Raw genomic sequence first — 18,773 nt, forward strand, 5'->3', positions numbered from 1 at the left:
CTGCTTTGGCAGGTTGCACTGTCATGCTGGGGCAAATAATCATGGTCTCTGACCTCTTCCTCTACTGTATGCAGTACACGATGCTGTAAAATGTGCTCGTATCCTTCCACATTTATCGTTCTCTAAAGCGCAATAAAAGGATCAGACCCTAACAACGAAAGACATCCCCAGTATCTAACACCACGTCCTCCGTACTTATAAATAATCGCAGGTGACGTTCCTCATGCATCCACTAAAATCAGACCCTTCCATCGGATTACCACAGGGTATAGCGTGATTTATCACTCCAGATCACTCGTTCCCAGTCATCCAAAGTTCAGTGACGTTGCTGTTTACACCAGCTCCAGCGTGGTTCAGCGTTTACTACACAACCGTTCGGCTGATGAAGAGCTGCTCGACCATTACATATCGTTCCTAACATTACATCTCGTTCTTTTTAACGCTCTTAGCATAGTCATTGTGCTTGCTGGACTGCTGGCAACGCTTTGGAATTCACGAGTGGTTCCGTCCGCTGATATCATGCGATTCTGTACAACTTTCGTCAGCAACGTTCGACTATGTCTGTTCGTCAGTGCAGAAGGTTTACCTGGTTGTGGTTTATCTGTGGTTTTCCCTTCACGTTTCCACTTTACAATCACATCGCCGACAGTCGAAAAATGGCTCTGAGCACTATGGGACTCAACTGCTGTGGTCATCAGTCCCCTAGAACTTAGAACTAGTTAAACCTAACTAACCTAAGGACATCACACACATCCATGCCCGAGGCAGGATTCGAACCTGCGACCGTAGCAGTCGCACGGTTCCTGACTGCGCGCCTAGAACCGCGAGACCACCGCGGCCGGCGCCGACAGTCGTCTTGGGCAGCTATTGAAGGGTTGAAATGTTCCTGATGCCAACGGCCTTGTCGCTGTAGTAACACCAGTTCCCGTCAGATCACCGGAGTTAACCGCTGTCGGGCTAGGTTAGCACTTGGATGGGTGACCATCCGGTCTGCCGAGCGCTGTTGGCAAGCGGGGTTCACTCAGCCCTTGTGAGACGAACTGAGGAAATACTTGATTGAGAAGCAGCGGTCCGGTCTCGTAACTGACATACGGACGGGAGAGCGGTGTGCTGACCACATGCCCCTCCATATCCGCACTCAGTGACACCTGTGGGGTGAGGATGACACGGTGTAACCTCCCCACAAAAATTTCGAAAGACAATATTTAAATGTTAATGAAAATAGAACCTAGTGTAACCTCCCAGCAATTATATTTACTGACAATAAATGGCAATAAATGAAAAATAGCAATCTGACCCATGTGTAAGCTCCCCACAAAAATGAAAGTCAATTCAATAAAAAATGAAATCTCAGCGACAATGAAAAAGCAAATAGACCGAAATGTCGATCTTAGGCCCTGTTCTTACCTCAGTAAAATTGCATCTGCTCTTATTTTTCGCCATAGCTTGGAGGAAATGCATCGCAAAAATTCTTTGAGCTTAAGTAAATTTTTTCTTTAAGGAAATGCATGGGAAACTTTCTTTCAATAAAATGTTTGTTTTGTTAAAATGCTTTGTTTGAAAACGAAATTATTATTGGGGCGATTCTTGGACAAATTAATTACACTTAAGATATATTACATTTTCAGATGTGCGCAATGCTGCTTCATTACCTTATTTAAAAAATATACCTCGTCCTGAATTTTGACCAGAGGGCCATGTCGACGCCCGCCGACTCCTCACACACAACTTCGACTGTCTCTCGCGCACTACTAGCACTGAGAGAGTGCAACTAGCAACTGCTGACTCCCTACATGCAACTGGACTCTCGCGCGGTCAAGCGCAGACTAGCAACATAAATAACTCTCTGGCCAGAGATTCTGTCATGCCTCGCCATCGCTGTACTAAATACATACGCGTTTCATAACCCTCCACTGGGGGGGGCAAAAATTTGGCAGCGATGGTGAGTCATTTGGACTTGCCATGAGCAACAAATTTTTTCTTAATTAATTAACTTTTACAATTTACAGGATATTCAGATGTAGTACATGAATTAAATGTGGTGCACATGCACCGAGTACAAAACATTTCAGACAATGACAATGAGTACAGAACATATGACGTAAGTGCACAGTTACTGACGTTCAGCACAAAACATATTAACACATGACATAAGCGTACATGCACTGAAGAATTCTTCAACGTTTTCACAACAAATAAATGTAATAGCAAAAAATCATCAAATCACAAAATGTATATACAATGTAAATGACAAGAGTGCACATATACTGTACTTCAAAATAAATCAAAAGAAATGTACGTAGAATGGGTAGAAATCATATTACAAAAATGACAAAAGTGCCCACGCACTGAAAAACTCTTTAGCATTTTCATAACAAATAAACGCAATGGTAAAAAATCATGTTGACAAGTGACATAAGTGCACATGCACTGCAGTTGAGAATATATCAGCAAATCACAAAATGTATTAATAAATGGCAAAAGTGCAAACGCACTGTAGTACAGAACATATCAGAAAACCACAAAATATATACGTAATGAGTACAAATGGCATAAAGTGCACACGCACTGAAAAACTCTCTAATATTTTTACGACAAATAAACCTAATGAGTACAAATCATATTGACAAATGACAAAAGTGCACACGCACTGTAGTACTCTCTAGTATTTTTTTTACAACAAACAAACAAATCAAGGAGTGTAATAAAGTGCACATGCACTATAGAAGTCTTCAGTAATTTCAGGATAACTGATCTTATTAGCAAATGAAAGGAAGTGCACACGCACTGTATATGACTTTTTCATTTTACAAGAATTAGGGAAGGAATAGGAAGGATTGCGTCATGGTTGTAGCACTTAGGTTGCACGCAGCTGCACTGAAAGTCCATATCTTTCCACAGAAATACAACACCAAGTGAGACAATTTGCAGTTCCATATCTTTCCACAGAAATACAACACCAAGTGAGACAATTTGCAGTTCTTTCCCCAGAAGTATTTATCAGCGTATCCAAGACACTGAAATGTCGTAGTAATATTCCCTGTCATCATTTTGGCAGTACATCAGGTACACCAAACAGTGGGACCATAATAACGTCTTCATCGCTCACGGTGGTGGACAGCATGTCGTGTCAACACCACGCTCTTACAAGGCACACCAACGTAGAATTAGTGCAAAAACCAAATATAGTGCTGCATGATCATGAGGATGGACAGGACAAATGGATATTGCAGTAATTCAGGGTAGTTAACTCAGAAGGTGAAGGACATTAAGTCCCATAGTAGTCTTCGTTGAGAATTACAGTAGTAGTTTGCGGCATTCATAGCCCAGTTATTGAACATTTCTGTACCATTTATTTAGTATTACAGAATAATGTTCATAAAATTAACTGATTATAGCAATTATTGGCATCATGGGTAATCGTATTACTATAAACAGTGGCAGTCCTTGGCCAGTTACAAAGCATATTTAGTATGACAGAATAATGTTCATAAAATTAACTGATTATCATTCAAAAGGAGAGTCAATAAGTTAAACTAATTATTGGCACTCATTGGCCAGTTACCAAACATCAAAAGTCATCATTGAAAACAGGAGCTAATGAATGGTAGAGTATTAACATAATTCATTTAGTTACACTAATTATTGGCACTCAGTGGCCAGTTACCAAACATCAAAAGTCATCATTGAAAACAGGAGCCAATGAATGGTATAGTATTATCATAATTCATTTAGTTACACTAATTGATGGCACTCAGTGGCCAGTTACAAAACATCAAAAGTCATCATTGAAAACAGGAGCTAATGAATGGCATAGTATTAACATAATTCATTTAGTTACACTAATTATTGGCACTCAGTGGCCAGATACAAAACATCAAAAGTCATCATTGAAAACAGGACCTAATGAATGGTATAGTATTAACATAATTCATTTAGTTACACTAATTATTGGCACTCAGTGGCCAGTTACAAAACATCAAAAGTCATCACTGAAAACAGGAGCTAATGAATGGTATAGTATTAACATAATTCATGTAGTTACACTAATTATTGGCACTCTGTGGCCAGTTACAAAACATCAAAAGTCATCATTGAAAACAGGAGCTAATGAATGGCATAGTATTAACATAATTCATTTAGTTACACTAATTATTGGCACTCAGTGGCCAGTTACCAAACATCAAAAGTCATCATTGAAAACAGGAGCTAATGAATGATATAGTATTAACATAATTCATTTAGTTACACTAATTATTGGCACTCAGTGGCCAGCAAGTATTGAATAGTACAAAACATTGTTCATCATTCAGTATTATTCAGAACTCTCTTAAATGGGTAGCATTATTTGGAACTGGTGATACATTTTTTTTTGTTAGCAATGCATTGTCTTGGGTAATTATAAGGGAAAGCAAGAAGAGAAAAAGAAATAAAAAATTGCTTCTGGTTTCTTCCTGTAAATGAAAAATGTGTAACGTCATTCGTCATGAGTCAGCTGTAGCAAGGTTGTGACACAACTGAGTAAAAAAAATGCAAGTACTAGTATAGGTTTAATAAGTAACAAGTTTAGTAAGGATCATGAAAGGCTTCTCCTGGAAAAAATACAAACTGGATTACAGAGCTGAAAGAAGAAACGCATACAATGCTGAAAAGTAGTGAACTTCGAATTAACAGGCAGTGAAATGTGTATAAAAAATGTGTTCCATAGGTGTCCTTTCCAAAACCTTCAGTCATCATACCATACGATACAAAACATACTGTCAAAACAAACTGCAACAAATACTTAAATAACTACATAGCATATATACATAAACTTCAACATCATCCTCATCTGTAAAGAAAAAACTTCATTATCCATATTATCATAACTTCATTATTATCATCACCTGTAAAGGAAAACGTCATTACTCATAGTAGCATATTCTTCATCATTACTCTTCATCAGCATTCATTATCATCTGCAAAAAAATCACTTCATTACTCATTACACAACTATTCCTTATCTCTAGCATATTTCATCACTAAAACTAAGAGGTGTAGTTCTGTCTGGCAGCTTGCATCAATCGCCTTGTATTCTGAAAGAAAAAATTAGTTGAGACTGCTATTCTACGATGTGTATAGTATATTCTTGTTAATGCTTGTTAATTCTGATCCATTTACTCTTCCTCATAAGGTTTTTGTATCTTCTTTCGTCTATTCCGTAGTTGAAATACCCATTTCTGTTTAATTTACTTCTTTCACGCATCATTTCTTTCTGAAATTGATGAACAAAGATTAATGTCTTGCATTTAAATCATATACCCACTAAATAATGACTGGTTTATGGTGACATAATTAAGCATACAGCATAACATGACAGAAAACGTAATTTGTCCAAAGCATAGACAGTGTTCAAAGGCAAAAATGTACGGAGAATATCACAATGCAGCAGCAAAAAAAATGTAAAACAATCACGATGTTGAGATATCATAGGACAAAAAATGTCAAAGTCAACTGGTGTGTGTTATACCTTCACTATTTCACAGTGCATACAAACAAAACATGAAAACAATCGTACATACATAAGAAAGACAAAATGTGACGTTCGTTGTGTTCAGCTTGTATGTAGTGTAGTTAATAGAGGCGAGAATTAAAGACTTTAATGGAGAGAGAATTTGATAAAATTAATACGTCACTACATAGAATTGCATAATTATTCATAAAATACGTAAGTTTGTCTGGAAAAATATGCACGGTCTGATGTGTAACGACAAGAAGAGCGACCTGCTAACCTTACCTTGCCGGGCATCAGTAATAATTAGTCACGTGAATATGACAATTAAATGAGAAATAGCAATCTGAGCCATGTGTAAGCTCACCACAAAAAATGAAACTCAATTCAATGATAATGAAGTCTCAGTGACAATGAAAACGCAAATAGACCGAAATGTCGAGCTTAGGCCCTGTTCTTACCTCAGTAGAATTGCATCTGCTCTTATTTTTCGCCATAGCTTGGAGGAAATGCATCGCAAAAATTCTTTGAGCTTAAGTAAATTTTTTCTTTAAGGAAATGCATGGGAAACTTTATTTCAATAAAATGTTTGTTTTGTTAAAATGCTTTGTTTGAAAACAAAATTATTATTGGGGCGATTCTTGGACAAATTAATTACACTTAAGATGCATTACATTCTCAGATGTGCACAATGCTACTTCATTACCTTATTTAAAAAATATACCTCGTCCTGAATCTTGACCAGAGGGCCATGTCGACGCCCGCCGACTCCTCACACACAACTCCGACTGTCTCTCGCGCACTACTAGCACTGAGAGAGTGCAACTGGCAACTGCTGACTCCCTACATGCAACTGCACTCTCGCGCGGTCAAGCGCAGACTAGCAACATAAATAACTCTCTGGTCAGAGATTCTGTCATGCCTCGCCATCGCTGTACTAAATACATACGCGTTTCAACGGCAGCTGGTCAGAACCGTTGGGCCTTCATGGCCTGATGGCACGGAGTTCAGAAATGTCCCTGATAGATCTCACGTGACACCCAGTGGCTAGTCCACATTTGAAAACACTGATCTCAGCTGACTGATCCACTCTTCTGTTACTACTTCCCTACTGAAAACATAACAACCCCGCCTCCGTCTACACGGGCCCGTCGCCTCTCGTGACATCTAGTGGCCAATTCCGTATTACATAGGAGATTGCGGACACAAAATGATTCAAATGGCTCTAAGCACTGTGGGACTTAGCATCTGAGGTCATCAGTCCCCTGGACTTAGAACTACTTAAACCTAACTGACCTAAGGACACCACACACATCCATACCCGACGCAGGATTCGAACCTGCGATCGTAGCAGCAGCGAGGTTCCGGACTGAAGCACCTAGAATCGCTCGGCCACAGCGGCCGACTTTGCGGATACCTAGTAGTGTATTTCCTCACTAGTTTCTTACATACTAGTCTACTCTCTAGATACTGTCGAGACAATAATAGGTAAACGACCTGTCTGTAGCAAATCAATCGAGTACTGGACACTAACAGGAATGTAGGTACAGGTTGACAATTATTGAAATAAAATCGTCATTACTTCTGAACTCTTTCCGTTAGGACGTTCGAAGTACACGATTGCTCGCGGGGAATGATGGGAATTAGGATGCGCGGTATGGTCGGGTTTAGCGACGAGGCCAACTTTCATTGGGATGGCTCCGCCAATAAGCAAAACTGGCCCCTTTGGGGTACTGCGAATCCGCATTTCACTTTGGAGAAATCTCTTGACCATCAACAGGTTTGCAATATCCAGTCACGGTCGGTGCGGTATTTCTTGATGGCACGGTGACTACCGAACGGTACGTGGATGTTTTGCAAGAGGATTTCATCCCCATTACCCAAAGTGACCCTGACGTCGACAAGATTTGGGTCATGCAAGACGGAGCTCGACTCCATCGAAGCAGCAGAGCGATGTCCTGGAGGAGCACTTTGGGGACCGCATTCTGGCTCTGGGTATCCAGAAGCCACTGGCATGGGCCTCGATTGGCCGTCATATTCTCCGAATCTGAACACGTGCGACGACTTTTTGTGAGGCTATATTAAAGACAAGGTGTACAGCAATAACGCCAAAACCAAAGCCGAGGCGAAAACAGCCATTCAGGAAATCATCGACGGCATCGATGTTCGGACACCTCAGCGGGTCATGCAGAATTTCGCTTTTCGGCTGCGCAACATCATCGCCAGTGGTGGAAGACACATTGAACATTTCATAACCTAGATCCGAATCTCTGTAGCCACGTTCAAATGTTGAATAAAGTATGTGCACGCCGTAACTTGAAACTAATTTACGTTGTTTTCACATACAACAATAATTCTCACTCTGTGCGTTTGCGCTGTTGGTAAGATGGATAGTATTGCGATGAGCGTTGAGTAGTCTATGAAGTCAAACTCATTGTGAACTCGACTGCTGATAGGAAAATTAATAAATCTGCGCTGTCGTTAGCAATCAAGTAACGATGGAGGATTGGAGTAACATAATAAATACTGAAACGATGGTGAAGGTAAAGTTACAAACCCCAAATTCAAATGGCTCTAAGCACTATGGGACGTAACATCACACACATCCATGCCCGAGGCAGGATTCGAACCTGCGACCGCAACAGCAGCGCGGTTCCTGACTGAAGCGCCTATAACTGCTCGGCCACAGCGGTCGGCTTACAAACCCCAATTAATATTTTTCACATGAACTAGATCGTCGGTTACGTATGAAATAGGATTGCCTACAAACTAGGCAATAATTATTCAAAGCGCTTCGTGAAAAATATTACTCCTGCTGAGTATCAGAACATAGAAGGACGTTGTTGGTGAAGAACGCATTTAGCGTCAAGTAATTTTAAACATCTTTATTTTATACCGTTACCGATTTCGAGCTATCATATCCAACTTCAAATGACAAATTTTTCCGTTAACAGTAATGTATTCGTCAGCAGCATGCCGTCAGATTCTTTAGTGTAAAGAATATCTGAGTATCTAGCGTCACTTTACATGTTGTGTGGATGTCAAAAACACGTTAATTTGCCCGCATTTGATAAGATTTAAAATGCAACACTTATATACCCTCACCCATGTTATACTACAGTTTAGTTTAGCATTGGTCCTTAATCCTTTTCAGGACGATTCACAAGATGTTGCAGTACAAACGGCACACAGATCTAAACAAACCACTGTGGCACAAAAATTATTCATAATATTCCTCACGTCAGCTGCAGCCTCAGACAGCTACTTTACGGTCAGTGTTTTTGCTTACACTGAGAGGCCATCCACTGAGCAAACATATCCCTCCTTTCACAATAAGCTAAGATTTCAACTACCTTATGTTGAGGGAAGTATGTGTGTGACAGGTCCAGGGCGCTAATAACATAAAAATACTTTCTCTGTAAGAGTGAACTTGTTATTTAAGGATTGTAGGAGAAGTTGTTTTAAGGAGGTATTTTTCCAGTTACTGACAAGGAGACATATTTACTAGTATCTAAGCTGAGCAGTGTTGGTTCAACATGCTACTTAGACGCAAGGTTCGCGTCTTTGCAACGAACTCTACTTGATGTTAAACGACTTTGTTATTTTTTTATTTCTTTTGTCATCAGTCTTCTGACTGGTTTGATGCGGCCCATTGCGAATTCCTCTCCTTTCCTCTTCATCTCAAGTAGCACGTGCATCCTATATCCTTAATTATTTCCTCAGTGTACTCCAATCTGTATCTATCGCCAAAATTTTTACCATCTACAGATCGATGTAGTACGAAGGAGGTTATTCCATGATGTCTCAAAACATATCCTATCATCCTGTCACTTCTTCATGTCAGTGTTTTGCAGATGTCGATTCTGCAGAGAACCTTAACAGTCCACCTTGATTTCAACATTCTTCTGTAGCATCACATCTCAAATCCATGTATTCTCTTCTGTTCCGGTTTATATTCGCTGTTGATCATTTCTGATTCTTCCGCATTTTAGGGGCCGTCTCCCACTCTAATGGCCAGAGAGTGCCCAGAACCTCTGTCCACTCTTTCGCCCTGTTTGACAAGGTCGCTTCCAGAACAAAGGCGACTTCTTATGGCGGAAGTCTTCGGCAGCCATTGCTAACGATTTTTATTCAGACTTTAAACATTGCCTGGGTTCGGCACGGGGAAAATGGCTGTTTGATTGCTAGAAAAAGAATCTTTGCTTTTTTTTTCAGCCTTTCCGGTCCTTGCCAAACGATCTACCATATTTTTCCCCGAAAGCTGCAAACCTTAGTTGTCTAATAACTTTCTGCTCAAAAGAGAACAGAATATAATCAGTGTCAGTTCTACATGGCGCCACCATCTTGCATTGAAGAAAAATTCCCTTTCCAGTTGTTGCCTGCCACTGTTTCTTATTTTTTTTTTTTATTAATTTAAAGACGCACGACAAACAGGGCCACAATAACGAAATAAACTGTGAGACAGTATACCTGAAAATCGGCCGTTACAAGAGTAACTAAAGGACCGGCTGACTCAACCGACGCTTTGTCGACGAAATACAAGGTTTAGCACATTCGTGAACAAGTCACGAGACCGCGGCAGGAGTAATCACTTCCAGTGGCCATACATTTGCGGAAGGCGCTTGTATGAGCGACAATGTAATGGACGTGGCTGTCCAAGAGCCATGCATTTCTTTTTGATTTTGCCATCGGAGAGCAGAAGTCTGGACGCAATAGGATATCAACCGGAAAAGCACTCTCAACAGATCGCATAAGGTCCGCAGTTCGTGGTCTAGGGGCTAGCGTTGCTGCCTCTGGATCACGGGGTCCCGGGTTCAAAGCCCGGCCGGGATGGGGATTTTCACTGCTCGGGGACTGGGTGTTTGTGTTGTCCTCATCATTCCATCATTATCAACTGGATTGCGGAAAGGTAGGGAACTGCGTAAAAAATTTGGAAATTTGTGATAAGGTCTTACGGGACCAAACTGCTGAGATCATGGGTCCCTAAGCTTGCACACTACTTAATAAAACATAAACTAACTTACACTAAGGACAAAGAAATGAACTGTGCAAAAAATTTGGAAATTTGTGGTAAGGTCTTACGGGACCAAACTGCTGAGGTCATGGGTCCCTAAGCTTACACACTACTTAATCCAACTTACACTAACTTACACTAAGGACAACACACACACCCATGCCCGAGGGAGGACTCGAACCTCCGACGGGGGGAGTCGCGCGGACCGTGACAAGGCGCCTGAAACCGCTGGGCTACCCCGTCCGGCTAAAGTGTGTAAAAATTAGGACTTCGTACGGGCGCTGATGACCGTGCAGTTGAGCGTCCCACTAACCAAACGTCATCAGGTCGAATTAGAAACGCTAATGGTTTTTTAAAGCCAGTGCGAGTGCGCTTCTTGATCAGGTAAATATATGTTGTAGCGTGTCTATGGCGGGACAACGCTGTATTTCATCGAGTAAAACAGAAGAGATTTCTGGCGTTCCCCAAAGTAGTGTCAAAGGACCTTTGCTGTTCCTTATCTACATACACGATTTGGGAGACAATCTGAGCAGCCGCCTTAGGTTGTTTGCAGATGACGCTGTTGTTTATCGAATAATAAAGTCATCAGAAGATCAAAACAAACTGCAAAACGATTTAGAAGAAATATCGGAATAGTGCGAAAAGTGGCAGTTGACCTTAAATAACGAAAAGTGTGAGGTCATCCACATGAGTGCTAAAAGCACGGCCAGTCGAAGTGGCCGTGCGGTTCTAGGCGCCACAGTCTGGAGCCGAGCGACCGCTACGGTCCCAGATTCGAATCTTGCCTCGGGCATGGATGTCCTTAGGTTAGTTAGGTTTAATTAGTTCTAAGTACTAGGCGACTGATGACCTCAGAAGTTAAGTCGCATGGTGCTCAGAGCCATTTGAACCATTTGCTAAAAGCAACGAGTTAAACTTCGGTTACACGATAAATCATTCTAATCTAAGAGCCGTATCAACTAAATACCTAGGTATTACAATTACGAACAATTTAAATTGGAAGGAACACAAAATGTTATGGGGAAGGCTAACCAAAGACTGCGTTTTATTGGCAGGACACTTCGAAAATGTAGCAGACCTACTAAGGAGACTGCCTACACTACGCTTGTCCGTCCACATTTAGAATACTGTTGAGCGGAGTGGGAACCTTACCAGATAGGACTGACTTAGTACATCGAAAAAGTTCAAAGAAAGGCACCAGGTTTTGTATTATCGCGAGATATGGGAGAGAGTGTCACAGAAATGATACAGGATTTGGGATAAACGAGAAATTCCAATCACCAACTTTCTCCTCCGAATGCGAAAATATTTTGTTCACACCGACCTACATAGGGAGGAACGATCACCAAGATAAAATATGGGAAATCAGAGCTCGTCCGGAAAGATGTAGGTGTTCATTCTTCCCGCGCTATACGCGATTGGAATAATAAAGAATTGTGAAGGTGGTTCGATGAACCATCTGCCAGGCACTTAAATGTGATTTGCGGAGTATCTATGTAGATGTAGGTGTAGATGTAGATGTACTGACCCTTGATAATAACTCCGACACGAAGTAGGCGTTAATTCGTGGATAACAGACCGGTAGACCACTTTTCTCATACTTAATATGTGATTTTCCTTAAAAACTCCGTAAATGTGGTGTGGAGGAGATGGTTAAAGAGGGAAGCGCTAGAACTTTTTTTTCAAAATTTTTGTTGTGTAGAAAATGAATGCAGTGAGAAAGCTATATTCTCGTTCTCCTACGTGATAGGATGAGGCGAGTGGAATTTTAATTTCATGAACAGCGTTCTGTTTTAATAGGTGTTTTGGTCTGTATCAGTCAACTTATTTCTTAGCTTCAGCGCCTGTTGGTCACTGTTTACGCATTATAACAATTTTTGACGTCAACGTTAACCCGCGACAGCTGTTCAGTTTTTAATTCGTGGCAGTGAAAAAAATAAAAATAGCTTGAAATAAAAATAATATAAAGTGTTTTCCGAGGAACTGTAATTTGTGAACACGTCTTGTCTTTCTAACAGGAACATTCTTTTCTGTTAAGGTGACGAGATTCTCGCCATATCTCCGAATATCGTATACTGGCAGTGATATCTCTGTCACATGTTAAGACATTTCATATATAGCATGTAAGTGTATGGAAAAATTTCACGTGGGTCTCTTGCTTAATGTCAAGCGGAGGGAATGTTCCATCATGTGGCGACATTGTAGGGCATGTGTTGCCTCTTCCTGAATACATTTTGGGATCATGGTAACGAGCTTAGACCAAAACATTTTTCACGTTTTACGGTCGCTCATCTCTTCTTTCTGAAATGTTTTCACTCGCAGAAACACACAAACAGACGAAGCGAGTTGCGCATTCTACAGCTGTGGGTACTCATTTCCTCGGAAACCAAGGTCTACGGAAATGACGGTAATTATAACATAATTAGAACATTCCAACCAAGACAGAAGAATGGGGAGGGTGCAAATTCAAATTCACGGAAAATGGAGAACGATTCAAAGGCAGAGGGGCAACAAGGATGGAGGGACAGAGAGAGGGAGAGAGAGAGAGAGAGAGAGAGAGAGAGAGAGAGAGAGAGAGAGAAGTCGTTTCTAGATGTTATCGCCAGTGATTACTTGTCTAGGTGAAATAACGATACGAACTATAATTAAGCCTACGTGGTCATGCGCGAGTCATCGTGTCTAATATCAAAATATGTTTATGACGAACTAATTGTCAAGTTTCTAGGAAACTACTTCAGTTTTTTTTATAAAACTGAACTGATAAAACAATTAAAGAACTTGTGTAATCCCGAACTGAAAGGAATGAAAAATATACAGAAATATACATCCTATGGAAATAGACACCTAATTGAAGAAACGCGTTAAACAGAATTTAAGACCCAAGTATTATAAACGAGTAATTAAAAGAGAAATAAAATGATTTATAGCTGCGATACCTGATTGTGCAAGAAAATTCATACATTTTTGTCATTATTCCGTTATTAGCTACTAGTCATGCACACTGATATTCGGGAAAACAGCAAAGTATATTAAAACTACAGCAATCAGACGCCTAGCTGGAAATCCTCAGACACAGCAACAGGATATGCACTTCAAAAAAAAAAAAAGGAAAAAAATAGAGACTGGGAGAAAGAGAGAGAGAAAGAGAGAGAGAGAGAGAGAGAGAGAGAGAGAGAGTGACATACGGACAGACAGACATACAGGAACATAAAACGCTACATTTCCCGAATAGGAAAATAGACTTTAATGAGAAAATAAGCAAAGCGGACTTTACACATAAAAACTGCCTAGTGATTTCAATGAGAAAGCAACACGGCGCCTATCCACTTCCCTCCTCTCTCATCCCTGTTTCTTTCCGTACCGTTGTACCTAAGGTACGTTAGAGTGGGATTTACCCGTTGTTCCAGACCAGCATAACTCGCGGAACAAATTGTAAACGGAATTGTGAACCGCCGTGTCGTTTATTCACGATACGGAAACGTTTCCTGACTCCAACTTAAATATGGCCATTGTTTTATAAGGGTCAGCAGGACAAATACACTATGTGATCAAAAGTGTCCGGACAGTTGGCTCAAAATGACTTACAAGTTCGTGGCGCCCACCATCGGTAATGCTGGAATTCAGTGTGGTGTTGTCCCACCTTTAGCCTTGACGACAGCTTCCACTCTCGCCGGCATCCGTTCAGTCAGGTGCTGGAAGATTTCTTGGGGAATGGCAGCCCATTCTTCATGGAGTGCTCACAGGGGAGAGTTATCGATGTAGGTGGGTGAGGTCTGGCACGAAGTCGGCGTTCCTAAACATCCCAAAGGTGCTCTACAGAATTCAGGTCAGGACTCTGTGCAGGCCAGTCCATTACAGGGATGTTATTGTCGTGTAACCACTCCGCCACAGGCCATGCATTATGACCAGGTGCTCGATCGTGCTGAAAGATGCAGTCGCCATCCCGGAATTGCTCTTTAACAATGGGAAGCAAGAAGCAGCTTGAAACATCATGTAGGCCTGTGTTGCGACAGTGCCACGCAAAACAACACTGGCACACGCTGGCAGATTACGTTCACCGGGCATTCGCCATACCCAGACACATTGTGTACCCTGATTCGTCACTCCACAAAACGTTTTTCCACTGTTCAATCGTCCCATGTTTAAGCTCCTTACACCAAGCGAGACGTCGTTTGGCATTTACCGACGTGATGTATGGCTTATGAGCAGCCACTCGACCATGAAATCCAAGTTTTCTCACCTCCCGCCTAACTGTCATAGTACTTGCAGTGGATCCTGACACAGTTTGGGATTCCTGTGTGATGGTCTGGATAGATGTGTGCCTATTACACATTACGACCGTCTTCAACAGTCGGCGGTCTCTGTCAGACGAGGTCGGCCTGTACTCTTTTGTGCTGTACGTCCTCCTTCACATTTCCACTTCACTATCACATCGGAAACAGTCGACCTAGAGATGGTTAGGAGTGTGGAAATCTCGCGTACAGGCGTTTGACACATGTGACTCCCAATCACCTGACCATCTTCGAAGTTCGTGAGTCCCGCGGAGCGACCCATTCTGCTCTCTCACGATGTCTAATAACTACTGAGGTCGGAACTAAGGGGTACCTGGCAGTAGAAGGCAGCACAATGCACCTAATATGAAAAACGTACGTTTTTGGGGGTGCCTGGATACTTTTGATTACATAGTGTATCATGATTGATTGATTGACCTGGGGGATGAGACCAGACACCGAGGTCATCGGTCCCAGCGGATTACGGAAGGATGGGGAAGGAAGTTGGCCGTGCCCTGTCAAAGGAACCATCCCGGTGTTTGCCTGAAGCGATTTAGGAAAACCACGGGAAACCTAAATCAGGATAGCCAGACGCGAGTTTCAACCGTCGTCCTGTGTGCTAACCACTTGTGGCACATGGCTCGGTAACACATATCATGAATGTCTGCAAAAGAGACGAGTAACATTCAGTCGTAGACTGATAGCTGACGGTAAAGTATTCTATTTCTTCGTTTTCGAGCTCTTGTGCATATTACCGGGTAGGTATACACCGCAGCGATGTGTACTATGTTTTTGTTGAAACAGTTTCTGTGAATCTCTGCATCATAATAATAACGTGCCTGTATTTTTATCCAACATTTTGTTATGTTTCACGTTGAATAAAATTAAAATCTATTGGTGATCTAATACTGTGGAAACATGTACCGACATACATAGAGCGAGCGAGCGAGCGAGAGAAAGAGAGAGAGAGAGAGGGAGGGAGAGAGAGAGAGAGGGAAGGAGAGCGAAAAGGAATTTGTTTTGTTCGGGTCAGAATCCTTGAAATATACACTCCTGGAAATGGAAAAAAGAACACATTGACACCGGTGTGTCAGACCCACCATACTTGCTCCGGACACTGCGAGAGGGCTGTACAAACAATGATCACACCCACGGCACAGCGGACACACCAGCAACCGCGGTGTTGGCCGTCGAATGGCGCTAGCTGCGCAGCATTTGTGCACCGCCGCCGTCAGTGTCAGCCAGTTTGCCGTGGCATACGGAGCTCCATCGCAGTCTTTAACACTGGTAGCATGCCGCGACAGCGTGGACGTGAACCGTATGTGCAGTTGACGGACTTTGAGCGAGGGCGTATAGTGGGCATGCGGGAGGCCGGGTGGACGTACCGCCGAATTGCTCAACACGTGGGGCGTGAGGTCTCCACAGTACATCGATGTTGTCGCCAGTGGTCGGCGGAAGGTGCACGTGCCCGTCGACCTGGGACCGGACCGCAGCGACGCACGGATGCACGCCAAGACCGTAGGATCCTACGCAGTGCCGTAGGGGACCGCGCCGCCACTTCCCAGCAAATTAGGGACACTGTTGCTCCTGGGGTATCGGCGAGGACCATTCGCAACCGTCTCCATGAAGCTGGGCTACGGTCCCGCACACCGTTAGGCCGTCTTCCGCTCACGCCCCAACATCGTGCAGCCCGCCTCTAGTGGTGTCGCGACAGGCGTGAATGGAGGGACGAATGGAGACGTGTCGTCTTCAGCGATGAGAGTCGCTTCTGCCTTGGTGCCAATGATGGTCGTATGCGTGTTTGGCGCCGTGCAGGTGAGCGCCACAATCAGGACTGCATACGACCGAGGCACACAGGGCCAACACCCGGCATCATGGTGTGGGGAGCGATCTCCTACACTGGCCGTACACCACTGGTGATCGTCGAGGGGACACTGAATAGTGCACGGTACATCCAAACCGTCATCGAACCCATCGTTCTACCATTCCTAGACCGGCAAGGGAACTTGCTGTTCCAACAGGACAATGCACGTCCGCATGTATCCCGTGCCACCCAACGTGCTCTAGAAGGTGTAAGTCAACTACCCTGGCCAGCAAGATCTCCGGATCTGTCCCCCATTGAGCATGTTTGGGACTGGATGAAGCGTCGTCTCACGCGGTCTGCACGTCCAGCACGAACGCTGGTCCAACTGAGGCGCCAGGTGGAAATGGCATGGCAAGCCGTTCCACAGGACTACATCCAGCATCTCTACGATCGTCTCCATGGGAGAATAGCAGCCTGCATTGCTGCGAAAGGTGGATATACACTGTACTAGTGCCGGCATTGTGCATGCTCTGTTGCCTGTGTCTATGTGCCTGTGGTTATGTCAGTGTGATCATGTGATGTATCTGACCCCAGGAATGTGTCAATAAAGTTTCCCCTTCCTGGGACAATGAATTCACGGTGTTCTTATTTCAATTTCCAGGAGTGTATTTTACGATAACGGTACAGCGAAGATATTGCGCCAATCCAGAACACACTGAAACGTGTATAGACGACACTTCGCGTCAGATACAGTGACTGGTCGATCCCTGTATATTCTGCTCTCACAAACAGTTGTTTTAGTTACCCTACAACACAATGGTCGGATTGCGGAATTGCTTATGTTAACAGCCGCGCGGGATTGCAGCACGGGCTCAGACGCTTTGCCACGGTTCGCGCGGCTGCTCTCGTCGGAGGTTCGAGTCCTTCCTCGGTCATGGGTGTGTGTGTTGTCCTAGCGTAAGTTAAAATTAGTTAGATTACGTGATACGTAATCCTAGGGACGTATGACCTCAGCTATTTGGTCCCACAGAAACTTACTGTAAATTTCCAATTTCCTATTTCAGCAACAACACTTATACCATAGATGGTTACGAATGATATCTGGTTTGTTAAAATGTCCATTCACAAGTCGCGACGATTAAATCTAGAGGAACCATATGCTGCTGTTTCCAGACGTCCAACGGACGTCGATTGCAGTGATTCCGAGTATAATGCGCTCTTGAACACTGATATAAATGTATTTATGTTTCGTTCCACATTGATATCAATTTGTTGACAGATTAAAGAAGCAATATTTTGTCTATTTTCAGCCACTCCAGCGGACTCCGCCATCTACAGTGACGCGGAGAAAGACACGGGAAAGGCAACTACAGATGTGCAGCAGACGTAGCTTATATTCGCTCCTGCCTGTATGACGACGGCGCTGTGCTGGTGATCAACTCATTTCATTAAGAGGTCGTTGAGATGACTTCAGATGCTGTGGGGAAGATGCAGTACAGCACGGACGCTAGTGATATTCAAGATCATCTTTTCAGATTCTTAAGCTGCAGTTACGTCACTAGCTGTAACTGCGAATTGTGATCAGACTTGAGTGTGTTTCCCTGCTTCTCTGAGGTCTTTCGTTCTTCGACAATCAATTTGCCGATATCGATTAACAGTGTGTTTACTATGTCATTTTCAGAATGTTGATTGATTTTTTTGATCAAGTATAGAATATGTGTGCCTAATCTTTGTAGTTCAGGAAGACTGAAGTTTGAACTGAAACGTCAGATTTTTTACTTTTACTTCAGAGGACATATGCTTGCCTGATTTCTGTTTTCTTGAAATCGTATATGAAAGACATTAGAAAATGTGCAACTATGTGCCTTCGCCGTTTTGTAAGCAAAGTTACTTACTTTGTATGTATATAAATTATTAATAAATGCTTTTGTTATTTATTTTTTTACAACTCAGTCTGTATCATTGAAATCGTCCTTTATAGTATTACATAGTCCACAAGAAAAAAAAAACAGAAAAAAGGAAATACAAGAAAATGCTCTATCTATAATTTGGACAGTGTTTAACGTCATTAAACAGAGTACCAAAAATTACATATCATTTATTAATTCACACACCCTACCAATTCACATGCTTTTGCTAGCATTTCCGGCGTACAGTTATAACTCAGTTTCAAATTGTGTAGATTAGCGAATT

At 42.5% G+C, this 18,773-nt stretch overlaps 1 protein-coding gene across 1 annotated transcript in view; it reads left to right on the forward strand.

Moving 5' to 3' along the window:
- LOC124613213 overlaps positions 1 to 18,447 on the forward strand; it is a 446,582-nt gene extending 428,135 nt beyond the window's left edge. Inside the window, exon 6 of the mRNA XM_047141886.1 lies at positions 17,891 to 18,447. Within this exon, the coding sequence (XP_046997842.1) occupies positions 17,891 to 17,970 (80 nt within the window). The 3' untranslated portion in view covers positions 17,971 to 18,447. The remainder of the gene's footprint in view (positions 1 to 17,890) is intronic.
- Positions 18,448 to 18,773: the final 326 nt, after the last annotated feature.

The sequence above is a fragment of the Schistocerca americana genome, chromosome 4 (assembly GCF_021461395.2).
Source record: "Schistocerca americana isolate TAMUIC-IGC-003095 chromosome 4, iqSchAmer2.1, whole genome shotgun sequence".
Classification (NCBI taxonomy): domain Eukaryota; kingdom Metazoa; phylum Arthropoda; class Insecta; order Orthoptera; family Acrididae; genus Schistocerca; species Schistocerca americana.